The 20,757-nt window shown below is 44.0% G+C and overlaps 1 protein-coding gene across 2 annotated transcripts in view; it reads left to right on the top strand.

The window, feature by feature from the left end:
• Window positions 1-20,757, top strand: part of CD82 (CD82 molecule) — an 80,509-nt gene that overhangs the window by 23,195 nt on the left and 36,557 nt on the right. For both annotated transcript variants that reach the window (XM_063117447.1, XM_063117446.1), the window contains exon 2: window positions 18,190-18,270. In XM_063117447.1, coding sequence (XP_062973517.1) covers window positions 18,208-18,270 — 63 coding nt within the window. In that variant the 5' untranslated portion in view covers window positions 18,190-18,207. The remainder of the gene's footprint in view (window positions 1-18,189; window positions 18,271-20,757) is intronic.

Here is a 20,757-nt window from a genome sequence, read left to right on the forward strand (position 1 = left end):
GGAGTTGCCTTGTAGAAGGACATCTTTATCCCTTGCTGATAAATTCCTCTGTTAAAAGACTGGAGTCTGGAGTCAGTTGCACACACCTGCACTGTTGAATCACTTGCATGTGTTTAGCTGTGTGCTACTTAATGTGGACTCCTTGCCTTTAATACGCACCAGTCCTCCTTTTATGTTCAGAGCGGCTGCAGTTTTTGTGAGGGGTCAAGATTCTCTTTGTGAGTACAGAGTTGGAATAGTTAACTAGATATGAAATAAAACTGTGTGTGTGCTTACTGTTTCTGAGAAGGCATATCTAAGGTTACATATGCAACCATCTACTTGGTCTGGTTACAGATAGCTAAGCTTGCATTAAAGATTCTTGTTCACTTTGCCATCAATATCATCTGTGTCTGTTGATAAGTGCTAGATAACCTAAGAGCTAGTGCCTGAGTTTGCCTTTTCTCCTCCCTCCCATTCCCTTTTGTGTTGTTGTTGTTGTTGTTGTTATTATTGTTGTTACATTTGAAAGCCTGATGTCTCATTAATCATTTTTGTGAGCCTTTTTTGGCTGAAAGCAGGATGAAAATGCTTCAGATAATCCCTTTCATATCTTGAGTTCGAGGGGATGGGACCCTCCTTTCCTGTTTCTGCAGGATCTCTCCAGATATTCCATGTTGCCCTTTGCCAGTCCTGGGTGGCAGCCCTCTTCTCTTACCCCACCTCACCTTCAGCTACAAGACTCAAGTGTTCCTCTTACTCCATAATTTGGAGTTCCAGATAATTTAGAGGCATCTCTATCCCAGTGAATTGTAAATGCAAGGGGCAAAAGAAAACAAATTTTGGGCTGTGGAACATCTCTGCAATGTATGCTCTCTTGTCCATCCCAATGGAGACTTTGACATGTCACTGTGTGACCATGTTTGCTTGCTTGGTTGAAAGACAGCAAATGGAGATGAGAATCCTAGATCCCCACAGAGCTGTCTTCCTAACTTATTGATCCAGGGGTCAGTTCAGGGTGAGGACTCTAGCTGTAACATTTCAAGCTAATCCTTGAAAAACATCTAGCATCCTCATATCTCTTAAATAGGCCAGCTTTGAGCTGGGGTCTGGCAAGCCCAAGTCTGCTCAGGCTTTGGGACTACAATGTTCTCCAGGAACATAAGAATGTGAGACAACTCAGCAACTGGAAGAGGCCACCCAGCCTGCCTTTGTTTCTGGTGAACCCATTTCCAAACTATCAGCTGCTGAAACAGAACACCACATATGTAAGTCTGGAGACCTTGGAATCCCACCCCGCTCCTGAAACAAAGCCAGTCATCTCTGCCTCTTCTTCAGTTGCCAAATTCCTGTGGAACTGATCCCATATGTATGTTCTCCTCCCAGCCCCCAACTTGGCGGGTTGCAGCCTTGCCAGAACTCCTTCTGCACGGACTCTTCTGGTCAAAATGCTGAATCGGCTTTCTCATGGCTGTTTGATCACAATATGGAGAATGGGGGGTGGGTGTTGTGTTGGAATGATGCAGATTGTGAGTGGCAGGTCTGAAAACGACTAATGTTCTCAGGTTCCTCCAGTTAATTCCATTAGGATCACCCACCTACCTGGTGAAATGCAATGTTCTGCTCCTAATCAAAGTCTTTCTTGGAAACTGCTTCTGCTCCTAAGACTTTCCTAATAGTTTTGATTCATAATGTCCTTTGTTGGTCAAAGACCTGGAAGTCGCCATAAACCAGATCTGGTCATAACTTGCACCAAGATAACATTTTTGTGCTTAAAATAGCCATGCTAGATGTGGCTTGTGCAAATTGTTGGAACCCAAGTACTGATGTCAGAAATTGGACTCTTTCAGCTGTAACAGTGAAGCAGTGTGGAGGTTAGGATTGTGGAGGTTAGGATTGGGGGAGTTAGATAGGAACATGAAGCCATGAGGAAGAGCAAATGTGTTCCTCTAGAAATCCAATGGTTTGGCCAAATTTAAGACTTGAACAGATGTTATATTGTAATAAGTCCTACATCGGTCTTGTCCCCCATCAAACCATGAGGGCTTGAATTATATATATGATGATGTCCAGTTTTGATTCAGGTAGTGATCCATATGGTGTATCAGTATAGATCAGCCTTCCCCAACCTGGTGCTCACCAGATGTTGGCTGGGATATGCTGTGAGCTCTAGTCCAACATATCTGGAAGGTGCCAGGTTGGGGAAACTTTGCATAGATAGCCTCTTGTGGCTCTAAACTGTGCTGGATTTAAGCCTGTGACTTTTGCAGTAGAGGTTTGGCCTACCAGTGCCATACCTTGGCTATTTCAGTGATGGGATCCCAGAGTGCATGTAAATATTCAACAACCACACTGAGCAACTCACAGAGCTAGCATTTAATGTGCAGTTCTAAACTTTACAGTGGGATTTGTGTCATGTTGAGACACTCTGGAGCCTTGAGAACACTGAATTGGCGGCTGGAGCACGTTGTGCACAGTTAGGGTTGCCAGATGTGCCTTTGAGTTTTAAAGCAGGGTACTTGAGGAAGCGGGAACAAATCTGGGAGGAGGGCAGAGAAAATGCCTCTCTGATTTAGGCTCTTATGTGTATTGAAGTGAACAAATAAAATTCCCTAGTTAGTAGAGTGTAGACATCTATGTGGGTTTGTGCTGTGCTCTGAAGTTCTGTGTAAAAGGGGAAAAATTGCATTTCTACCACTCTGTTCTGCCTGGCTTGTATGTCTGCCACTAGGAAAAATGATCAGCGTCAGCTGAGTGTGGCCTCAGATCAAACTCTTGAAGGATCTGTGGGATTATGACTGAACGCCTCTAAGTCAGAATCCCCCCTAAATGGAACGATACCGGAGCACTGAGGAGCCTCGGTTGGCCTCGGCTAGCCGGTCCGGGTCCCTGCCCGGTCCGGTAAGGAATGCCCCACCCATTAACAGGAGGAATAGGTGTTTTGAGAATCTCTATTTAAAAGTTGCCTTTCTATTCTGGTATTTTTATTCTAGCCTCTGTACTCCTGGGTGACTGCTGTATTCTTAACTATAGTTAGTGTGTGTATATATTGAGAGAGAGAGAGAGAGAGAGAGAGAGAGAGAGAGAGAGGAGCATGAAGTAACCATATAAGGATCATAGAATCATAGAATAGTAGAGTTGGTAGGGGCCTACAAGGCCTTCGAGTCCAACCCCCTACTCATTGCAGGAATCTCCATGCATATACACGGAGAGTCATGCCTTCTCTTACAAGTGAAATGGAGCAACACGTTTTAAGTGGTATGGATGCCCGGGGTGCATGGGGTGGGGTGGGGAGAATGGCTTCAGGATCAGTACCAATTGGCTATTCCTACCTTGTGGACAAGGTAGGAATAGCCATCCGTGTGTTTGTTTTTAATACTATTTTTGTTAAAGTAACAAACCCTAATCTGCACATTGGGTAACCAGGGTGTTATTAACATCCTTTTGAAGGTGGGTGGAGATATTACATTTTCCCAGTTTTGGGTGTGTTTTAGTTCAAAATACCCCAACTTTGAACCTTTGCAATGCTTGTACACAGCTACCTGCCCAACCCCATCCTGTCCCTTGTGAAGGGAAGACATCTCTATCGCTGCGTGTCTGCAGCTTCCCTCTCTCTGTTGTAGATTGGTTTTGGATTCTGTGATTGATGGCAGATACTGCTATACAGCAACAAACCTCTGCTTGCTGTGAGCTCCCTGCTGAATACTGTGACAAACTTAGGATTCTGAGTTCTGTGCTGCCCATTGCGTAGGTTAAAATACTTGCTTGGGGTGTGTGTGTGTGTGTGTGTGTGTGTGTGTGTGTGTGTGTAGAAGCCCAGGTTGAAATCCCCACTAGCCTGGAAACTCACTGGGTGGCCTTAGAGAAAGTAAGATCTCTCAATCTAACATACCTCATAGTGTGGTTGGGGCTGAAGTGCCCAATAAAACATACCAGCATTACATTGTGCAATGGGTGGCTCTGACTTGACTGCTGGATGCCTGTTCACCTGATGGGTGCGTGGGTGCTGAAGAGTGACACACATTTTCCTAGGAACAAATATTCACCACGTCAGAAATTAGTATCAAACTTCTTTCATTAAATGTCTTTCTTTTTGCATGTGTGATGACTAGTCATATAAGCAACTTTTGCGCAAGAAAAATCGAACACCACTTCCTGTACATAATGCTTTTTTCCCCTTCCCTTTCGTTCTTCTTGAATGCATACAATTGCTTTTATTGGATTAGTCTTGTGAATTAACTTTTTTTCAAAAGATGTGTGTGTAATGAAGTTTTCAGAGTCCACAAATGTTCAGGGTCCACAAATGTTTATGGCGGAATAGATTTGTTAACCTTGAAGGTACTACAAGACCCTGCTGTTTTTTTCAGAAGGGGAACTCCTTCCTTTGGGAACAATTCTAGAACTGGCATTCTTCCCTATCTGATATTCTAGAGAAGAATTTACAACCTTGTTTCCTGAAGTGTCAGGGAGACTATCCTTGGATGGCAGTCCATGGCGATAGTCATTTTCCTTGTGGTTGGAGATGCACTGCTAGCTGAAGCTGCTTTGACCTCTCCAAGGGCTAAAATGGATGTCCCGGCCTAGAGTGTCTTCTTGCTGCAGTCGATCAAGACTGAAATGTAATTTGGGATAAACATTCATATGAGCTGACACTTTTTGTGTCTTGCCTGATGTAAAGGGAGAAGTTTTGTGTTTCTGATTTTATTTTATTTCCATACCACCCAGTAGCTGAAACACTCTGATTCTCTATTTAGTAGTTCTCTATTGAAGCTATTTCCACCAAGTTCACATAGGTGCTAATCACTTGAGACTCTGTAGAGCAATTACTGCTGAACTGTGCAGGCTTTGATACTTGTCCAGTTTGCCTTCCAAACTGAACAGACAACTTCCTAATAACCCATTAAAGCAACATTGAGAAACCTAAACTGCAGTGCAAAAAGTCAGATCTGATAGAAACTACTCTGTATGGCACTGTCATTTTTATTTTGTTTTTAATAATGTGATTGGCTTGCCTTTCTAAAACTTAGAATTTTAAACTGTGAAAAAAATCACACGCAGGATGGGTTCACACATCACTATAAGCCATGGTGGTTTTTAAGCTATTCATGGTAGCTTATTTTGAAAATAGCCCACTGTGTGTCGCACAATTAGATAAATAAGCTACTGTCCACAGGTTCCCCCCCTTGCCTCTCTTCCCTCTGAAGTCCTCCCTCATATGTGGGCAGGTATCCCAGCTTCATTTGCAGTGGAAACGGTATCCCACCATCCCTCGTACCACCAGTATGTCACTTGCTGGTCTCCGATTGGCCTGCTTCACTCTAGGGTCATCCTGTTTGGTCTGTCGTCTCTTCCAGCTCCCTGCTGTTCTCGATGTGGTGTCAATCCCCACCCACCCACCAACCCATCCACCCTGCGTCTCTCCGATTCTCAAAGCCTTCCTTCCCACTCCCACTCCTGTTTGGGAGATGGATGTTTGGAGTACCTTGAGTTTAAAAAATCAAGCCTTTTCAGGCCTGGATTTCCAAGCCCTTCCTTTGACCCCTGCCCCTCAGCCATGTGCACCAAAAAGGGGATGGAGGCTGTAATGCCTCAAAGGTTTCCAAGAATGGGAAGAAATTTCACCCAAAGCACAGCTGAAACCCAGAGTGCAGGACATGGAATAATGGGCTCAAGTTACAGGAAGCCAGATTCTGGCTGGACATCAGGAAAAACTCCCTGACTGTTAGAGCACTACGACGATGGAACCAGTTACCTAGGGAGGTTGTGGGCTCTCCCACACTAGAGGCCTTCAAGAGGCAGCTGGACAACCATCTGTCGGGGATGCTTTAAGGTGGATTCCTGCATTGAGCAGGGGGTTGGACTCGATGGCCTTGTAGGCCCCTTCCAACTCTACTATTCTGTGATTTTTCACACCAAAAAGAGTGGGGTCTCTAAACCCTTGGAAGTTGGCAAGAATGGGACAGAATTTCATGCAGAGGTTCCCCTTGTGTGGAGGCACCAGATGCACAGCTAAAGCCCTGCATGTCTCTGCCCTCCAGCATGCCCCAGCCAGTGTGGCTGTACCAAGGCTAGATCTTGAATGTCTGTTTGGAAGCTCACTTGCACTTCCAAAACGAGTGACATTTGAGAAGTATAAGTAGTCCCTCCTCTTGAATACCCTCATCACACTAAACTAGTAAGCAAATGTTACTCTTGAGTAGCTGCCAACACTATTCTTGCTAGGCAAGGTTATATTCTTGATGTATGTTACAGTTCTGACATTTTCACATCCTTTTTGTTTGTTTGTTTTAATTAAATGTCAAAGTAAAATGAGGTTTCAGCAAAATTGCCTATACGGTGAACCACTTGTGTGATGGCTTCAAAGCATCTCAAGCCTGACTTCGCTAAGTGTATTGGAAGGTTGCAGATTGGACTGTTAGGTTGACGTGAGTGGCAGTTTGTAAAGGCCTGTTAAAACAAAACCGCAATCAGTTTTACTAGGGGTGAAACCAGCCTGTTGTTGTTGTTGTTATTTCTTACGCGCCATTCTGTTTGGATCGAGGTGGGGAACAACAATCAGTATAAAATACATAAAAGTATTTGTAATGTGCTGTATTCCATCCATTTCTGACGGCTGTAACTACCACTGCTTGTTTAGCCAAACGGCACTACCTGTGCACAAGTGGGAAATGATGGCAGGCTTGGGGGAACCCTACAGTTGGCGGAAGTGTAACTGATCTCTGGAAATCACCCCCACTTCTCTCTTGCACAGAGCCTCATGTGGCGCAGAGCAGTAAAGCAGCAGTTTCTGCAGCTGAAACTCTCCCCATGGCCTGAGTTCGATCCCAGCGGAAGCTGGTTTCAGGCAGCCAGCTCAGGTCGACTCAGCCTTCCATCCTCCCGAGGTCGGTAAAATGAGTACTCAGTTAGCTGGGGGAAAGGTAATAACGGCTGGGGAAGGCAACGGCAAACCACCCCGCTATAAGCCCTGCCAAGAAAATGTCAGCGAAAGCTGGCGTCCCTCCAAGAGTCAGTAATGACTCAGTGCTTGCACGAGAGGTTCCTTTCCTTCTCTCTCTCTCTCTCTCTCTCTCTCTCTCTCTCTCTCTCTCTCTCTCTCTCTCTCACTCACACAGACCCCAGTGATGCCCAGTGCCCAAAGAATGCTAACTATTGTGTGGTGGGAATGCTGGGGAAACCAGGTGGGAGGGGGAAGGGAAAAGAGTACCCTAAACAGGAGCATTTCACACTCCAGCATCTTAAGAGGATTCAAACTCGCTCCTGCGGGTGCTTACTGTGATTATCGGGGCTACCTAGGCCAGCCTCATTCACTGCTGGAATTGCAAGCTGCTCCTCCCACCCTTGATGAGTGTCAGGTGGCTCCTTGAGTGTAGGGGTTCTCCACACATACAGATGTATGTGCAAAATCATGCTTACAAACATCTGTTGGGCATTCATCAGCGGAAGGGGAAGGCAGTGCGCAGCTCCAGCAGTGGTTGGGGCTACCCCACGCCACCTGCAAAGCTGTTGCGCATTCATTGAACGTGCAAAGGGAGTCATGTGAGCCCCTCGTCCTTGTCGGAACTCCCACTTGCGGCATACGAAGAGCTGGTTCACCTCAGATTTATGCACCCTCGGGCTGCACAAAGCACAGGTGTTGAAGGAGAAGTTCACACCATTGCCATGACAGAGCAGGATCAAAATTATATTGCCAAGATGTTGACGTTGAGGTGGTGGTCTGGGTGGGAAGTGAATGATGCAGTGAGATGATCAAGTCCATTCTGTGTAGGGCTATTGGATAAAGAGGAAGAATAAAGGCACTCTGCAACAGCTGCAGTCTGAAGTAACTGTAGGATGTGATGGTCTTTACTTTTTTCCTCCAGTGGTCATGGTTATGCTGGCAGGCAATTCTGTGTTTAGACATGGAAAACTCTTGTTCCCAGATGTGTTAAAGCAGGTTCACTCTCCCCAAAGGATGGAAGTTTAGCCAGAGAACTCCCTAGGTCCACCCTTCTCTCTCACCCACCCACCCCAGGCTGTCTCAATAAAATTTGGAGCCATAGGCTTTCGCAGCTGACTTCACAGCTAGTTTTTTCCTGTGTTCTGTGTTGGTTGGTAGATGACGAAATAGCACTGGCAGGGTGTGCTTTTAATTACAAAATGGTGATGTGCTGGGGCTGTGTAGAAATCCACTGCCCTTGGATAATTAATTTTGACTATACATACCCAGTTGGGTAGAGAGAGGTGGTTTGATTGGTAGCTGAAGTCTTCAGTCTTCACTGCCTCTAGGGAATGTGCTGACTGCTGTTAGTAAACAAAAGGGTCATTAATTCTGCCACTGCTCATTAGCTCACTGCAGGTAATAGGAAGGTATAACATGCTTGTACAGTAGAGCATGTCTCTTCCTTTAGTACTCTTTCTTCCAAAGCTTAAAAATGACTTCGTGTTGTAGAGCTTGGTTTCTGTATTATGTTGATATTTAATTTGCTTTTTTTTTTTTTAAGGTAAAATCTCTGTGTCGAGGCATTTAATAAGTTGTAGCCCTCAACTTTATTTCTCTCATTCATTCCAATTAAACAGTTCCATAGTGTAGGACCATTGCCCAATTCCACTGCAGTCCAGGGCATGTCTAGACCTAGGGAGGGGAGGGGAGGGGGAGGATCTTGCAATATGGTGATCGCGAGATCCTCCCTCTCAGTCCACATGCGGCATCCTGGGAGAAGGAGGACGTCACACCCGCTATTTTGTTTTTTTATTATTATTGAAGATGGGTGCACAAGCGTTCCATCGAAAAGGTTTTTTTTTTTTTTTTAAATGATCTCGCTCTCTCCCTCCCACCCCCGATGGGTACGGTACCATGCCCCATGCCCAGTTCCCGGCTCCTCACATTTACTTGCGAGGAGCTGGGATAAAACCGGGATGGCTGCCAACACATCCTGTGGTCTTGGAACGATCCCGAGACCACGGGAAAAGTCAGGATTAAAGCTGTCCCAGTTATCCTGGGGAAAGGGAGGGATCATCCCTCCCTGCCCCCGGGATCCCCTGTGCATCATGTGGACACACAGGAATGATCCCAGGGCGATCCCTGGGATAACCCCTCATCTAGACATGCCCCCTGTGTCTACTTACCAGTAGGGATGGCTTGAGAATTTGATCTCTTTAGACTCCAAGGCAAACTGACCTGTTCCAGACCTCCCTGATTAAGTTTTGCTTAGAACATAGCTATCTGTTGGGTTTCGTACTTCCCTGGATGTTGCTACACAATTCTTGGCTCAGAAAACATATCAAAATACATATTTTGAGAAAATGTGTATTTTAAGATAACATGCATTTTAAGAAAAATGCATTAAAAATAGTGTTGAAATAAGAACGTTCATACATATTTGAAGTTCAGTTTAATGTGGAAATGGGACAGAACTGAGTTATCAGTGAACACATGCAAAAGTGACATGGACTAGAAATAGATTGAGGCTTCCAAATAGGAACTTACGGAAGTCCTGCTATATCCATTGGAGCTTAGCAATCAACTCATGTAACAAACAAATTGGTTAAATTTGCAAAAGAGAAAAAGTAATAATTCTTAGAGAGAAAATAATTGTTTCTTTGCTCTTAAGATGAAGCATGCTTGTGTTGCAGGCAGATGTTTTAAAGGTATTCCCTCCTTTGTGTAAGAAAGAACGGGAAATGCATCTTCTAAAATTGCACATCCTTCCATTTTTTAAAAAAATAAACATGCTAAAATTTTAAACCAAAAAACCAACCAACCAACCCCCGCCTCATTTAATAAAGGAGATCTTCGTCTGTCTAACCCAGCCTTCCCCAACCATGTGCCCTCCAGATGACTTTGTTGGTTGGCTGCATTGATAACCCACCTTGTCCTCCAAGGATCATAAGGCAGCGTATATGGTCAAACACATCTGGAGAACATCAGGTGGGGGAAAGGCTGCTCTAGCCTATGGATTTGATGAAACATTGCAGCCCTGGAACAATGATGTTTCCGCTTTCGCCCTACTAGGTGAACTGCATACTATCTTCAGTTCTTTAAATGTATATCTGTCATTGGGGATCATTCCATTTCTTAAAATCAATTGAATTTTGTTTTATCAGAATGAAATGGGCTTTCTATGTTTCATGGCGATGGATTGTGAGGCCGAGGTCCCAAGGGAAATTCCGTTCTTTACCAGACTCCCCCACGCCTGTCGTTGACGCCTCTGTGCCAATCAACACCATTTTAAACACGCAGGTTCTCATTGCGCTTGTGGCAAAGTATTGCCACAACAGCATCTCCGTCAGCCTGGAAGGAGGAAGACAAAAGAATGAGATGCTTGCAGCAGCATCCCACACATGCTTACTTGGCAAGAAGCTCCACTGAGTTCATCTCAGACAGGTGATCTCCGGTAGTGAAAATGAGAAGTCACTTTGGAGCTCTTCCCTTCGCTCCCCCCACAGCAGTCACCTTCTGAGAGCCGCTGTTGCCCAACAGAAGACAAATAGCTTCTTGGCAAAGACAGCAGCAACTCCTGAACGCTGGGGCAGGCGGAGGGTGCAGCCCATTTTGTCTTCCCTTATTTGCTGCTTGACAGAACATGAGGCATTGGTGAAGGTGAACCAGGAAGCCTGTGCCTGCGGGGTTACATGGGAATAAGCTGCACTGAACTCAGTGGAACGTCCGTGTAAAAAGAAGTGTATTTATGTGTTTGAGTATATTTTATCCTGCTGTTCAGACAAAAATCGTCTCCCAAAGTGGCTCACATCAATTAAAAGATAGACAGACAGATATTTATTTATTTATTTATTACATTTCTATACCGCCCAATAGCTGGTACCCTGATCTCAGGCTTACAAAGGAACAGAGTGGAGGGAAAGGTAGCGGACAATGATAGGTTTGAGAGTGCTTGATCAAAGTGATGGGTTGTGAACAGGCATTATTATCCTGTTGGGGCCAGGCTCGTCTTCCCTTGCTTAGATAGAAGTCCTGCAACTGCATGTGGAAGTCAGGGGTAACAGGGGAAGAAAGAGAAGGAAACAGTCATGGTGATCATCCCCCTCTCCCTGCCCCGAGCACTGGTACTGACAAGTTAGTCATAACAACAGAGTAAACTTACGTTGGCAGAGACAATTCTCCAGTAATGTCTCTGATCCAATTTGAAGTCTTAGTTCTCTGCTTTGGCAAAGAAAGGCCAGTAGTTGGGTCATGAAAGGTTTTTAAACCTCCAGATACTATTTGTGATCCCGGAATTTAGTAACAAGCCAAGACTGCCTATGGAGTGATGAGCTGCTCTCTGACTCATTCTATCACTGTCTGATCCCAGTACAAGCATAGCAGTACCACAAGGTGAGGAAATCCTGAGTAATAGTGTTTGACTGTGGGCATGTATCAGAATTTCAGCTGCTCTAAGGTCAAAATAGCTCGAGCCATCGAAGCCACTGAGGAGTGACAACAGGCATGCAGGACTGTGGTTAGACTTTCATTTGGGAATAATTTCACATGCTACATCACACTGCATGATGTTGTTGTCATCTTTGTGTTGGCTTTCTGGAGAAAAAAACTTTTTACAAGACTAGGCCCAGCTGTAGACTCAGTAGGCACAGGTTGTGGGCTACTTCTGATTTGGTGATCACAAGCTACCAAGGTCTGGGTTAGGCCCCGGACCCATGTACAGTGTACTTTTTCCCTCTAGCACTGCAGAACATACAAGATGTTTCCTCATGCTTGCATATTACACAGACATAGGGGTTAGGCCAAGGGTATTGGTGCTAAGGGCAATAGGAACTTGAGCATATAAGTAAATAGAATAATAAGTAAATAGAACAATCATTTAGTATAAGGGTGTCAAACCTCAAGCCTGCGGTCCAAATCTGGCCCTTTTGGGCTTCCAGTGTAGCCCACAGGGCCACATACTCAGACCAAGTCCTCTAGCCATATTCCCTGAAGGTCATATCCTCTTTCCCTGGCCCCACTCCATTTCTCCTTACTACCAATCGTTTGGTGGTTTCCCAAATTTTGTGTGTTCCTCCCCATTCTAAAAGGCTGCAGTGCCTCTCCTCACACTTAGTTACTGGCAGTAACAACTCTAAGCTAAACTATGGTAGTATTTTTGGCTCCGCCCCCTTTTGCCTTCAGCCTTGCCCACCATTGGAATGTGGCTCTCTAGAGCTTCACGGGCTGAAAGAGACTCGATGCTCCAGTTTTGGTGTATAAGGATGAACACAAGTCCTTAAGTTTGTCAGGAACTCATTATGGATAGGAACAGTATTTATTAGGAATGCAGTTTTAGTAATAAGTTTCACCAACAAGGTCATTGCAGACTTGAGAATTTGACTATCGATTCAGGTTTACCAGGATACAGACAGCAAAACTTCTTTAAATGGGGAAAAAACAGTATTGATACATATGCACATTCTTGCAATTAATGGTTTCCATACACTTAGTTGGCAAGAAATTAACTGACAGGATCGTATTTCTCTCTCAATATCACAATTTATTTATTTTTACAGTAAAGCATATAATGACCAGGAATATTGTTATTCCTGTGGGCCAGAGGGTCACCTTATAACAAACATTACCCAGTGGGCCCCTGCCTCTATTGTCCCGTGCTTTTGCCTAGTTCATTGCATCCCCTCTGTGCATATGCGACTGCATGCCACTGATGATCAGGGGACTGCAGCCTTTGGGATGGATGTATCTCTTTCAGGGCAACCCAAAATGAGTGGAAAAGCTTGTTTCTGGAAAGAGGCAGGTTGGCCAAGCTCACATAAGCTTGGCCAACATCCCTCCTTCCAGAAATGAGTGTTTCCACTCATTTGGGGTCTTCCTCCAGGATATGATAAATCTCCCTTGTGTAAGCGGTGAATCCCACTTGTGCATGAAATCTGTGCGGAGTCACTGGGGGCAAAAGCATCCCATCGGATTCTGCCCTCTGTTCCTACAAATTCCCAGTGGTGTGGTGGTGCTTATAAAAGGGTGTGTATATGAACCAAAAAGCTGGCCTTTTCTAGTTGCGTGTGTGTGTTGAAATGTGTGGGGGCTGGGCACGAACATTGGAAACAGAAGGTGGGGATACCAGTACAATGCTTATTCAGGCTCACTGTGGCTTTGTTTAATGGGTTTCCCAACCCAAGGCTTTTGAGAAAAATTCAGCGCAGCCTTTTGAAAATCTCTTTCCAGTGAAAAGTGAAGCTGCAAACCCTGCTTTCATCACCCTTCTCTTTCTTTCCCACAGTATCTCTTTACAGTTCTTTGCTAGGCAGCTTGGGGGCAAAGTGGGATGGGGAGAGAAGCGGTGTGTGTGTGTGGGGAAACATGGTGTGATGGTCTTATTCAGGTATTCTTCTGCTAAAGGAAAGGCCAGGTGGGTTCACATTACAGGACTGAACTTGAATGAGTTGCAGGTCTGGCTCCTCAAGTCCATAACAAGAAGGCCTCTGTTCTGAAAGGGAGAATAAAGACGTAAACTTGCTTGATTGTGTGAATTTCCAAGGACTGGATTCACTGCATTCAGTCATCCTTGCAGATAGTCCTGCTCTGGGTAAAGTAACCTGTTACATTCTCTCTTCCACCCCTTCTGCTTTTATGGCGGTGGTGAGGAGTGGAATCTAGGGATTGCAGAAGGGATTTGGCTCGACGGAAGGGAATCTGTGGGGGCAGAAACGCTCCATTCGTTTCTGCCCTCTGTTTCCACACATCCCCAGTTGTCATGTTGCTGGTGTTGTGGGGCTAGTGAAAGGGTGTGTATATGAACCCAAAAGCTGGCCTTTTCTAGTTGTATGTGTCTGTGTTGAAATATGTGGGGGCTGAGCATTAACACTGGGAACAGAAGGTGGGAATATCAATACAATGTTTATTCAGGCTCAGTCGAGTTCTCTGAAGTTCCCTTTAAGCACTGCTCCTCTTCCATTCCCATCCTCCACCCCCACCCAGCTTTAATCCCGCTTGTATAAATAGCACTCTTGGTTGCAGTACGTAGGTAAGTAGGTGCAAAGGTTTAAAACAACACATAAGTGCTTCTGTTCTCTCCCTCCCCCTTTATTTGTCCTGGGTGGAAGAAAACTTGTTTTCTGAAATGCTTAAGTTACAAAATGCCTGTAGTGGCGAAGTGGGCTGACTCCAGAACCCTATCTGTAGTTGCTAGGCCTTAAAACTGAACTGATCCATGATCAAAGCATTATTCAAATACTGATTAAAACGTTTCCATTGCTTTTAATTATTGGGGATGAGATTTGCCAAGTCAACTGCCCAGACACGACGGCTCCTTCCTCTATCTGCCAGGTTTGATGGGGGCGGGTGGGTGGGGGAACCATAGATGGATTCCTCTTCCACTTAGTAACCAAAGCTAGCTAGTTTGCAGGTGAAACACCTTTGACATTTCTCCTAGCAGTAAGAATTGTAAGCCAATTAAGGCAACCGTATTTAGCTTGAACAAATAAATATGTCTGTTAAACTAGATCGTCTCGCCAAAGTGGCTCTGTGGATGACTGTCATGTGGAGTATTTTATATTTCAATAATTTGATGGAAATTGTAACATAGTTGCACTCTCATGGATGTGTAATGGGCAAGATGAATATACATCAAGTCTAGGAATTGAATGTGTTCCAGCAAGGGATCACCCCAGGGTGCTTGATCCAACACAGGCATACATGAGATTAAGTTTGTGGTATGTGAATTCAGTCAGTAAGCAAATAGCCCTACCTTTTTTCCTTTTCCCACAATACAGGCATTTCCCTAATTTTTACAGGAACAGCTGCTAGCAAGAGAAGGTGTGTACCTCAGGCAGACACAAATTGGAATTCATGTCACTTGGTTCCTTAAAGGCAGAATCCTATGCATGTTAGACAGAAAAGAGTCCTACTACTCCCAGCATTTCCCAGACAGTATTTACTCTTTCAGAACTAAATACTAGTTCTCTAACGTCCTCTGGGAAGTCTGAAGTGGCATCTTGCTCCCGCCCAACAAAGCTGATATATTTTTGATATATATTTTTGAAAACTGCTGCTGATGTGTGTGTGTTTGAGAGAGAGAGAGAGAGAGAGAGAGAGAGAGAGAGAGAGAGAGAGAGCGCTATCCAATTAGAATGATGCTCCAATTCCATCGTGATCTCAGTACTGACCTAAATATCCTAATAGGATTAGAAGCAGTTTTTAGACTGGAACAGAATAACTTGCTTTGTTCCATTGCCCTTTGTGCAAGGAAGCTCTCTGAGCAGAACTGCTCCAGGTTGGTGGGTTGGCTGCTATTAGTCTGCCTCATGCTTTGTTTCCTGTTGCATTGTCACTCAGGACCATTAAGGATGTTGTCAAATGCTAGTCGCACAACATAGTTCATGAAAATTGCCACCTTACTTCCTGTGCTAGTGACAACAACTCATTGAAGAAAGTGAAAGTCTCTGAGAGTAGCCTTGGTGAGCTTTGGACACAGTCTTCCCTGTGCTTTTGCTTCCCCCCACCCTGCTCTTGAAGTATCAACATAGATACCTCGGTATGTTTATAGGCCATTAATGCTGCTGCTTTCTCTTAAGCTGCCAGACATATCAGATTATAGTAGTAGATTTACTGTAAGCTTTGCCGGCCAAAACAGTGGGAAAACAGCCCATGCTTGGGAGTGATTCAAAGTGCTGGTATTTATATTGAAAACCCTAAACGGCTTGGGGCCGGGTTATTTGAAGGATCGCCTCCTCCCATGAGCACCTACCCAGACCCTAAGACCATCTTTAGGGGTTCTACTCCTTGAGCCCCTGCCAAAGAAAGTGAGTTGGATGGCTACCAGGAGGAGGGCCTTTTCTGCTGTGGCACCTCAGCTGTGGAATAAGCTCCCTAGAGAGGTTCACCTGGCACCTATATTTACCGTTTCCTTTTGATTTCCCCAGTATTCTAGCATTTTATTATCCTAGTCTTTTAACTCTGCTGTTTTAAACCTGTATATTAAATCTGCAAAATCTGTGCACTGCTGCTCAGTTTTATTCTGGTTGTACTTTTATATTCTGGTTTTATATGTGGTGTAAGTTTCCATATTTTATACTTTAAGCTGTACATTATGGTTTTAGTTTTTGTGAACCGCCCAGAGAGCTTCGGCTATTGGGTGGTATACAAATTAATTAAATAAATAAACAAAATTTGAATAAGAGTGTCTTCTGGGACGTCTGTCCCAAATGTAACCTTCCCAACCCTTTACTGTCTCTTCTTGGAGAGACAGTAAAGCACGCTCAACATTCTTTTGGATTGCACTTCTAGTGTTTACATGCCTCTTGTGCCTTTTTTATGTTCACACACAGTATATGTATGATTAGAATGGGCTCCAGGTGCTGTAGTAGTCAATGGCCTCTACATCTGGTTAAGATCTCCTAGTTGCCTCTGCTCAATATGAACGTCTCTATAAAAGGATCTTAGGTGATCATCATTCAAAAGCTGTTAGACTACAAAATTATGAACCCAAGTTAGGTGAACAAAATGATATGAAGTTATAAACAATGAGCACAAAGCTAACCACCTTATTACCTCTCATCAGATGTAGTTTCTAGAAGCTGCTGCTGATTCTCCCCACACGCCCCTCGCCCAAGCTTACATAATCAGTAGGATGTGCACTACAGTGGTCTGTACCTATATATATACGACTACAGGCCCCCGATGTATGCGATCCTATACGGAGTGCTTCCAGATGTGATTTAGCAGCACTCAAGCATTGTTTTTCTGCTGCAAGTGGAATAGCCTCTCTCCTTGTACCCAGATGGGCAGTCCTGCTTTCCCCAGTTCATAAAGTCAAGCAGGTCTGAGACCTTTTCTCCCTCTCAGTGCAGTTCCAAGCTGGACTGAGGCCCCTGCCTGTGGCAGCAGATTGAGGGTGGGAAGAGACTGATTGAAAGGAAATGCTTTCTAGGGGCTGCTTCTAGATGACAACATGATCCACTTGTAAGCCTCCTCTGTTTTCCCACCACGTCTTCCTCCCCCCCCCTTATTACAGAAAATCCATTAAGTAAAATTAGATTGTTGTTGTGGTTATCATCATCATCATCAAAATTTCTTACCATCCTCTCCTTCTGGATCAAGGTGGGGAACAACATCAAATATAAAAAGATTAGGTGCACAATGCCTTCTGATAGTTAGCACTATAATCCTTCCATCTTGAAACACCATACAAGGGTTAAAGGCTTTTTGAGTTCTGAAAAGAAATAGAAGGTAAATGGGGAGATCATGGGAGATGTACAATTCAAAGTGATACCAGGCAGATACTGCAAAAACAACAACAACAACAACAACAAACCCTACCTTGGAATAACTATGTGTTGTTCACTGGACACCTCGGGTGGAAGCACCTTTGGGCTACTAATGAGAAGGCATTGTGCAGCTCTTCTGTCTTTCCCTCCTTAATGTTTTTTTCTGAGAAGAAAAAAAAGTGATGGGATGATATGGGAGAGTTACAAATAGAAGACATCACCTGGACCCCTTGTAAAACTGCATAAGTGTGACAAGCCAATTGCACAATAAAACTCTTGCCTGGAAGTATCCAGTGGGCTGTCTTCATGGTGTCAGGTTGGCACCGTCTCCCTCTGAAACCCCACGGTTTTCCTCTCCCAGGGTGGCGGTGGGTAATCCCAATGCCAAGGAGAGAGAGAGAGAGAGAAAGAGAATGTTTTCCAGCTGCCATCTGGGTACCAGAGCAACCCCCCTGCCCCTTCCTGGTGGAAGGCAACCAATCACTGGTTGCCTTCCACCAGGGACCACCCTTGATTGTCCCTGAAGTGATGTTAGACAGCAGAAGAGCCGTACTGCTGTCACTCCAATTGAAAAAGTGGGGTAAGCCTTTTTTCAATCTGCAGCTTCAGGGGAAAAACCCATGGTGGCTGCAAAACTGCGTCTGCATCATATAACTGATGCAGCGCAGATCTGCAGCCACTGCAGGTCTTTCCCCATGTATAGACAGCCCCCAGGTTAAGGAAGCTTGGAGTTGGTGGTGCTACACTGCACTTGCCAGATTGAAGTGATTCTTTGTAAGAGGGTAAAACTTTTTTAATAAGACAAAGATAAATAACCGTTTCCTCCCACACTAAGGAAACGGTCTGTTAAGCAAGTAATCTATTGAAGTGCTTTACTTTCTGAGGAAGTAGTATGGGAGGAAGGAGGAGATCTTTCTGTCAGTGCAGTGAAGATCCTTGTGAAAGAGGCTCTTCAGAGTTCCTCATTCAATTGGTGACTGTATAAAGGATATACGCTCATGTGCTTGTCTGTTTTCTACCCAGGTTTTGTAAACCGAGAAGATGGGGTCTGGCTGCCTGAAAGTCACAAAGTACTTCCTTTTCCTCTTCAACCTCCTTTTCTTTGTAAGTATTTGGATGTGGAATCTAGTGGTGGTGGTGGTGGGCTGTTTCTGAGTTAAGCATAGGTGGAACAGACTCTAGCCTAATAGCAGGAGTAAACTGTAGAACAGGGAAGAGGATATAAGAAGAACTCTTCTAGAGATGTTTCGTCCTTTTTCTGAAGATCTCACAACCTCAATGCAATGGGATAATAGCCAAGGAAAGACACAAAATGAATGGAGTTATTTGTGTTTAGGGATGCAGTGGAGAAAATAGCACTGCAGTGATCATATGAACAAATGTTTTACGAACAAATTAAGGGGAGAATCTATCAATAGATAGTAGTCAGAGAATGATCAGAGATGATGAAGATGGTAGGGAAGAACCTAAACATCAGAGTCGGTAAGTCCATTCCTTAAATTTATTTATTATATTTTAATTCACCCATAATAGACATTCTCTGGGCAGAATACAAAAAGACTTGCTTAACCCAAGCCTGTCTTTCAGCAAGCCATCGTTTAAGCTTACTTAGGTCTTGTTCACCCTAGGCATCTGCTTGCAGTTTTGTGTTACAATGACACACTTAAAACGTAAACTACTTGTTTCTGGTCAAATAGTATATGATCATAGCAATGCTATTTTCCCCACTGCAACCCTATTCCGAAATAACTCTACAGAAATATATTTTGGAAACTAGGTGATTGGCAAGATGCATGGTGGTTAACTAAGTTTCAGTGAGTTGATAATTGCCCTGCAGGAGTTCTTGGCTTTATTAAAATAATCTGAATCTTGTGCTTGTTTTATGAAACTACTTATTTCACTCTTCCTTAGACAGGTGTAATAAAGTCTGTCTCCTACATATAAGTAGTTTAGTAGCACCAAATACTCAGAGGGAAAATAGTGGAAGACTGATGACATTGAAGCAGATTGTATGTTGTGATTAACTTTTAAGTGCTTTGGGTATTGTGTGCTCCCTTTTTTTGAGACCAGACAAGCTGAATTACTGGCCATCCAATTTTAATCAAGGCCTTGGCTGTTCTCTGCAATGATTTGTTGCTTTATGGAAACATCCAGCCACAACATATATGGTTCTAATCAGTGCACCGCTGAATGGATTTTTCTGTGGGTTAGTGTCGCTATTTGCAGAAGGCCATAAATTGGTACAAAGATGAGCAAAAAGTCTACTTCTAGCAAAACAAGAACAGACTTGATGAACAAGTAGGCTCAACCAATGTGTGTCAAAGTTGTTTCAGTCGCTACCCTGTTGCAGGGACGTTAGAGGGACATGTTACAGTTATCTGATTAAATATATTGACTACTTCCCTTTCTGTTCTGCGAAGTATGTATCTCTAGTATCAGTTGGGTTTCTAAGGCAAAATTACCATCAATTCTACAACCTTTTCAATAGTTTAATAGAGAATTAAGCCCTGTTTTCTCCTTATCTGCTGGTTTTAACTTGTCCTGTGTTAAAATCTTTTTTTTCCATTACATTATCTCTAATCTTAGTACTGTTGAGATGATCATGAGGTAAATCTGGGGAGCAGTGATCTCCTAAAGCAAGATAAAATCCCCCCCTCCTGATGAATTAGCAAACGGCTGACTTCCTCTCTCATTTTAAAAGACTGTAGAAACAGTATTTCAAGTTAAATGGGGGCTGAGTTACTGTTTTTTATTACTACTATGTTCTACAGCAGCCTTCCCCAACTTGGTGCCCTCCAGAAGTTTGGACTACAATCTCCAGCATTCCTGACAATTGGCCATGCTGTCTAGGGATGTTGGGAGTTGAAATCCAAGACATCTCAAGGACACCAGGTTGGGGAAGGCTGCTCTACAGGCATATTGCATTTACGAAGCAGGAATTCATTGTCATGATCACACAGATCAGTTTTGCCTTTATTCATTGATCCTGTGTACGCATCCTGAAGAACATAAGTACCTTACAGGATCAGATCAAAGCGTGCCTCCTTTGCAAGAAGCCCAGCACTAGGTAATCTACTGTAGGAGAAACTATGGCTTACGTGTGGACCATGGTCTAACTTCAGCACTCCCTTGGTGTATATTACTTTCATAAGAGTTCATAATATGCCAAGTAGTATCCAATGACTTGAATGATCAAGAATAACACAGTGGGGAATATTTTGATCTTCCCTGCCTATAGGAAGAACATCAAGGAAAAATAGTCAGAAACACCTAAGTCAAGGGTAGGCAACCTGGTGCACTCCCTGGCTAGGGCTTATGGACAGTGTAGTCCAAAACATCTGGAGAGCAATAGGCTGCCCTACCCTTGCCTTAAAAGAAAAGCATTTGTTTTATAGCCCCTGTGAGAAATCGGAAGCTGGCAATGGAAACAGCAATTAAATTAGGCATTTGGCAGCAGAGATTGGCCTGGGAATCTCCTGCTACTTCTCTGCTGCAAAGTGGCTATGGGAGAATTTGAAAGGGGAGCAGCAGGTACTGGGCTGCATAATTTTTTTACCCCATCCACTGATTTCTTCTACAAACTAAACAGTA

Source organism: Elgaria multicarinata, chromosome 2, assembly GCF_023053635.1.
Source record: "Elgaria multicarinata webbii isolate HBS135686 ecotype San Diego chromosome 2, rElgMul1.1.pri, whole genome shotgun sequence".
NCBI classification, from domain to species: domain Eukaryota; kingdom Metazoa; phylum Chordata; class Lepidosauria; order Squamata; family Anguidae; genus Elgaria; species Elgaria multicarinata.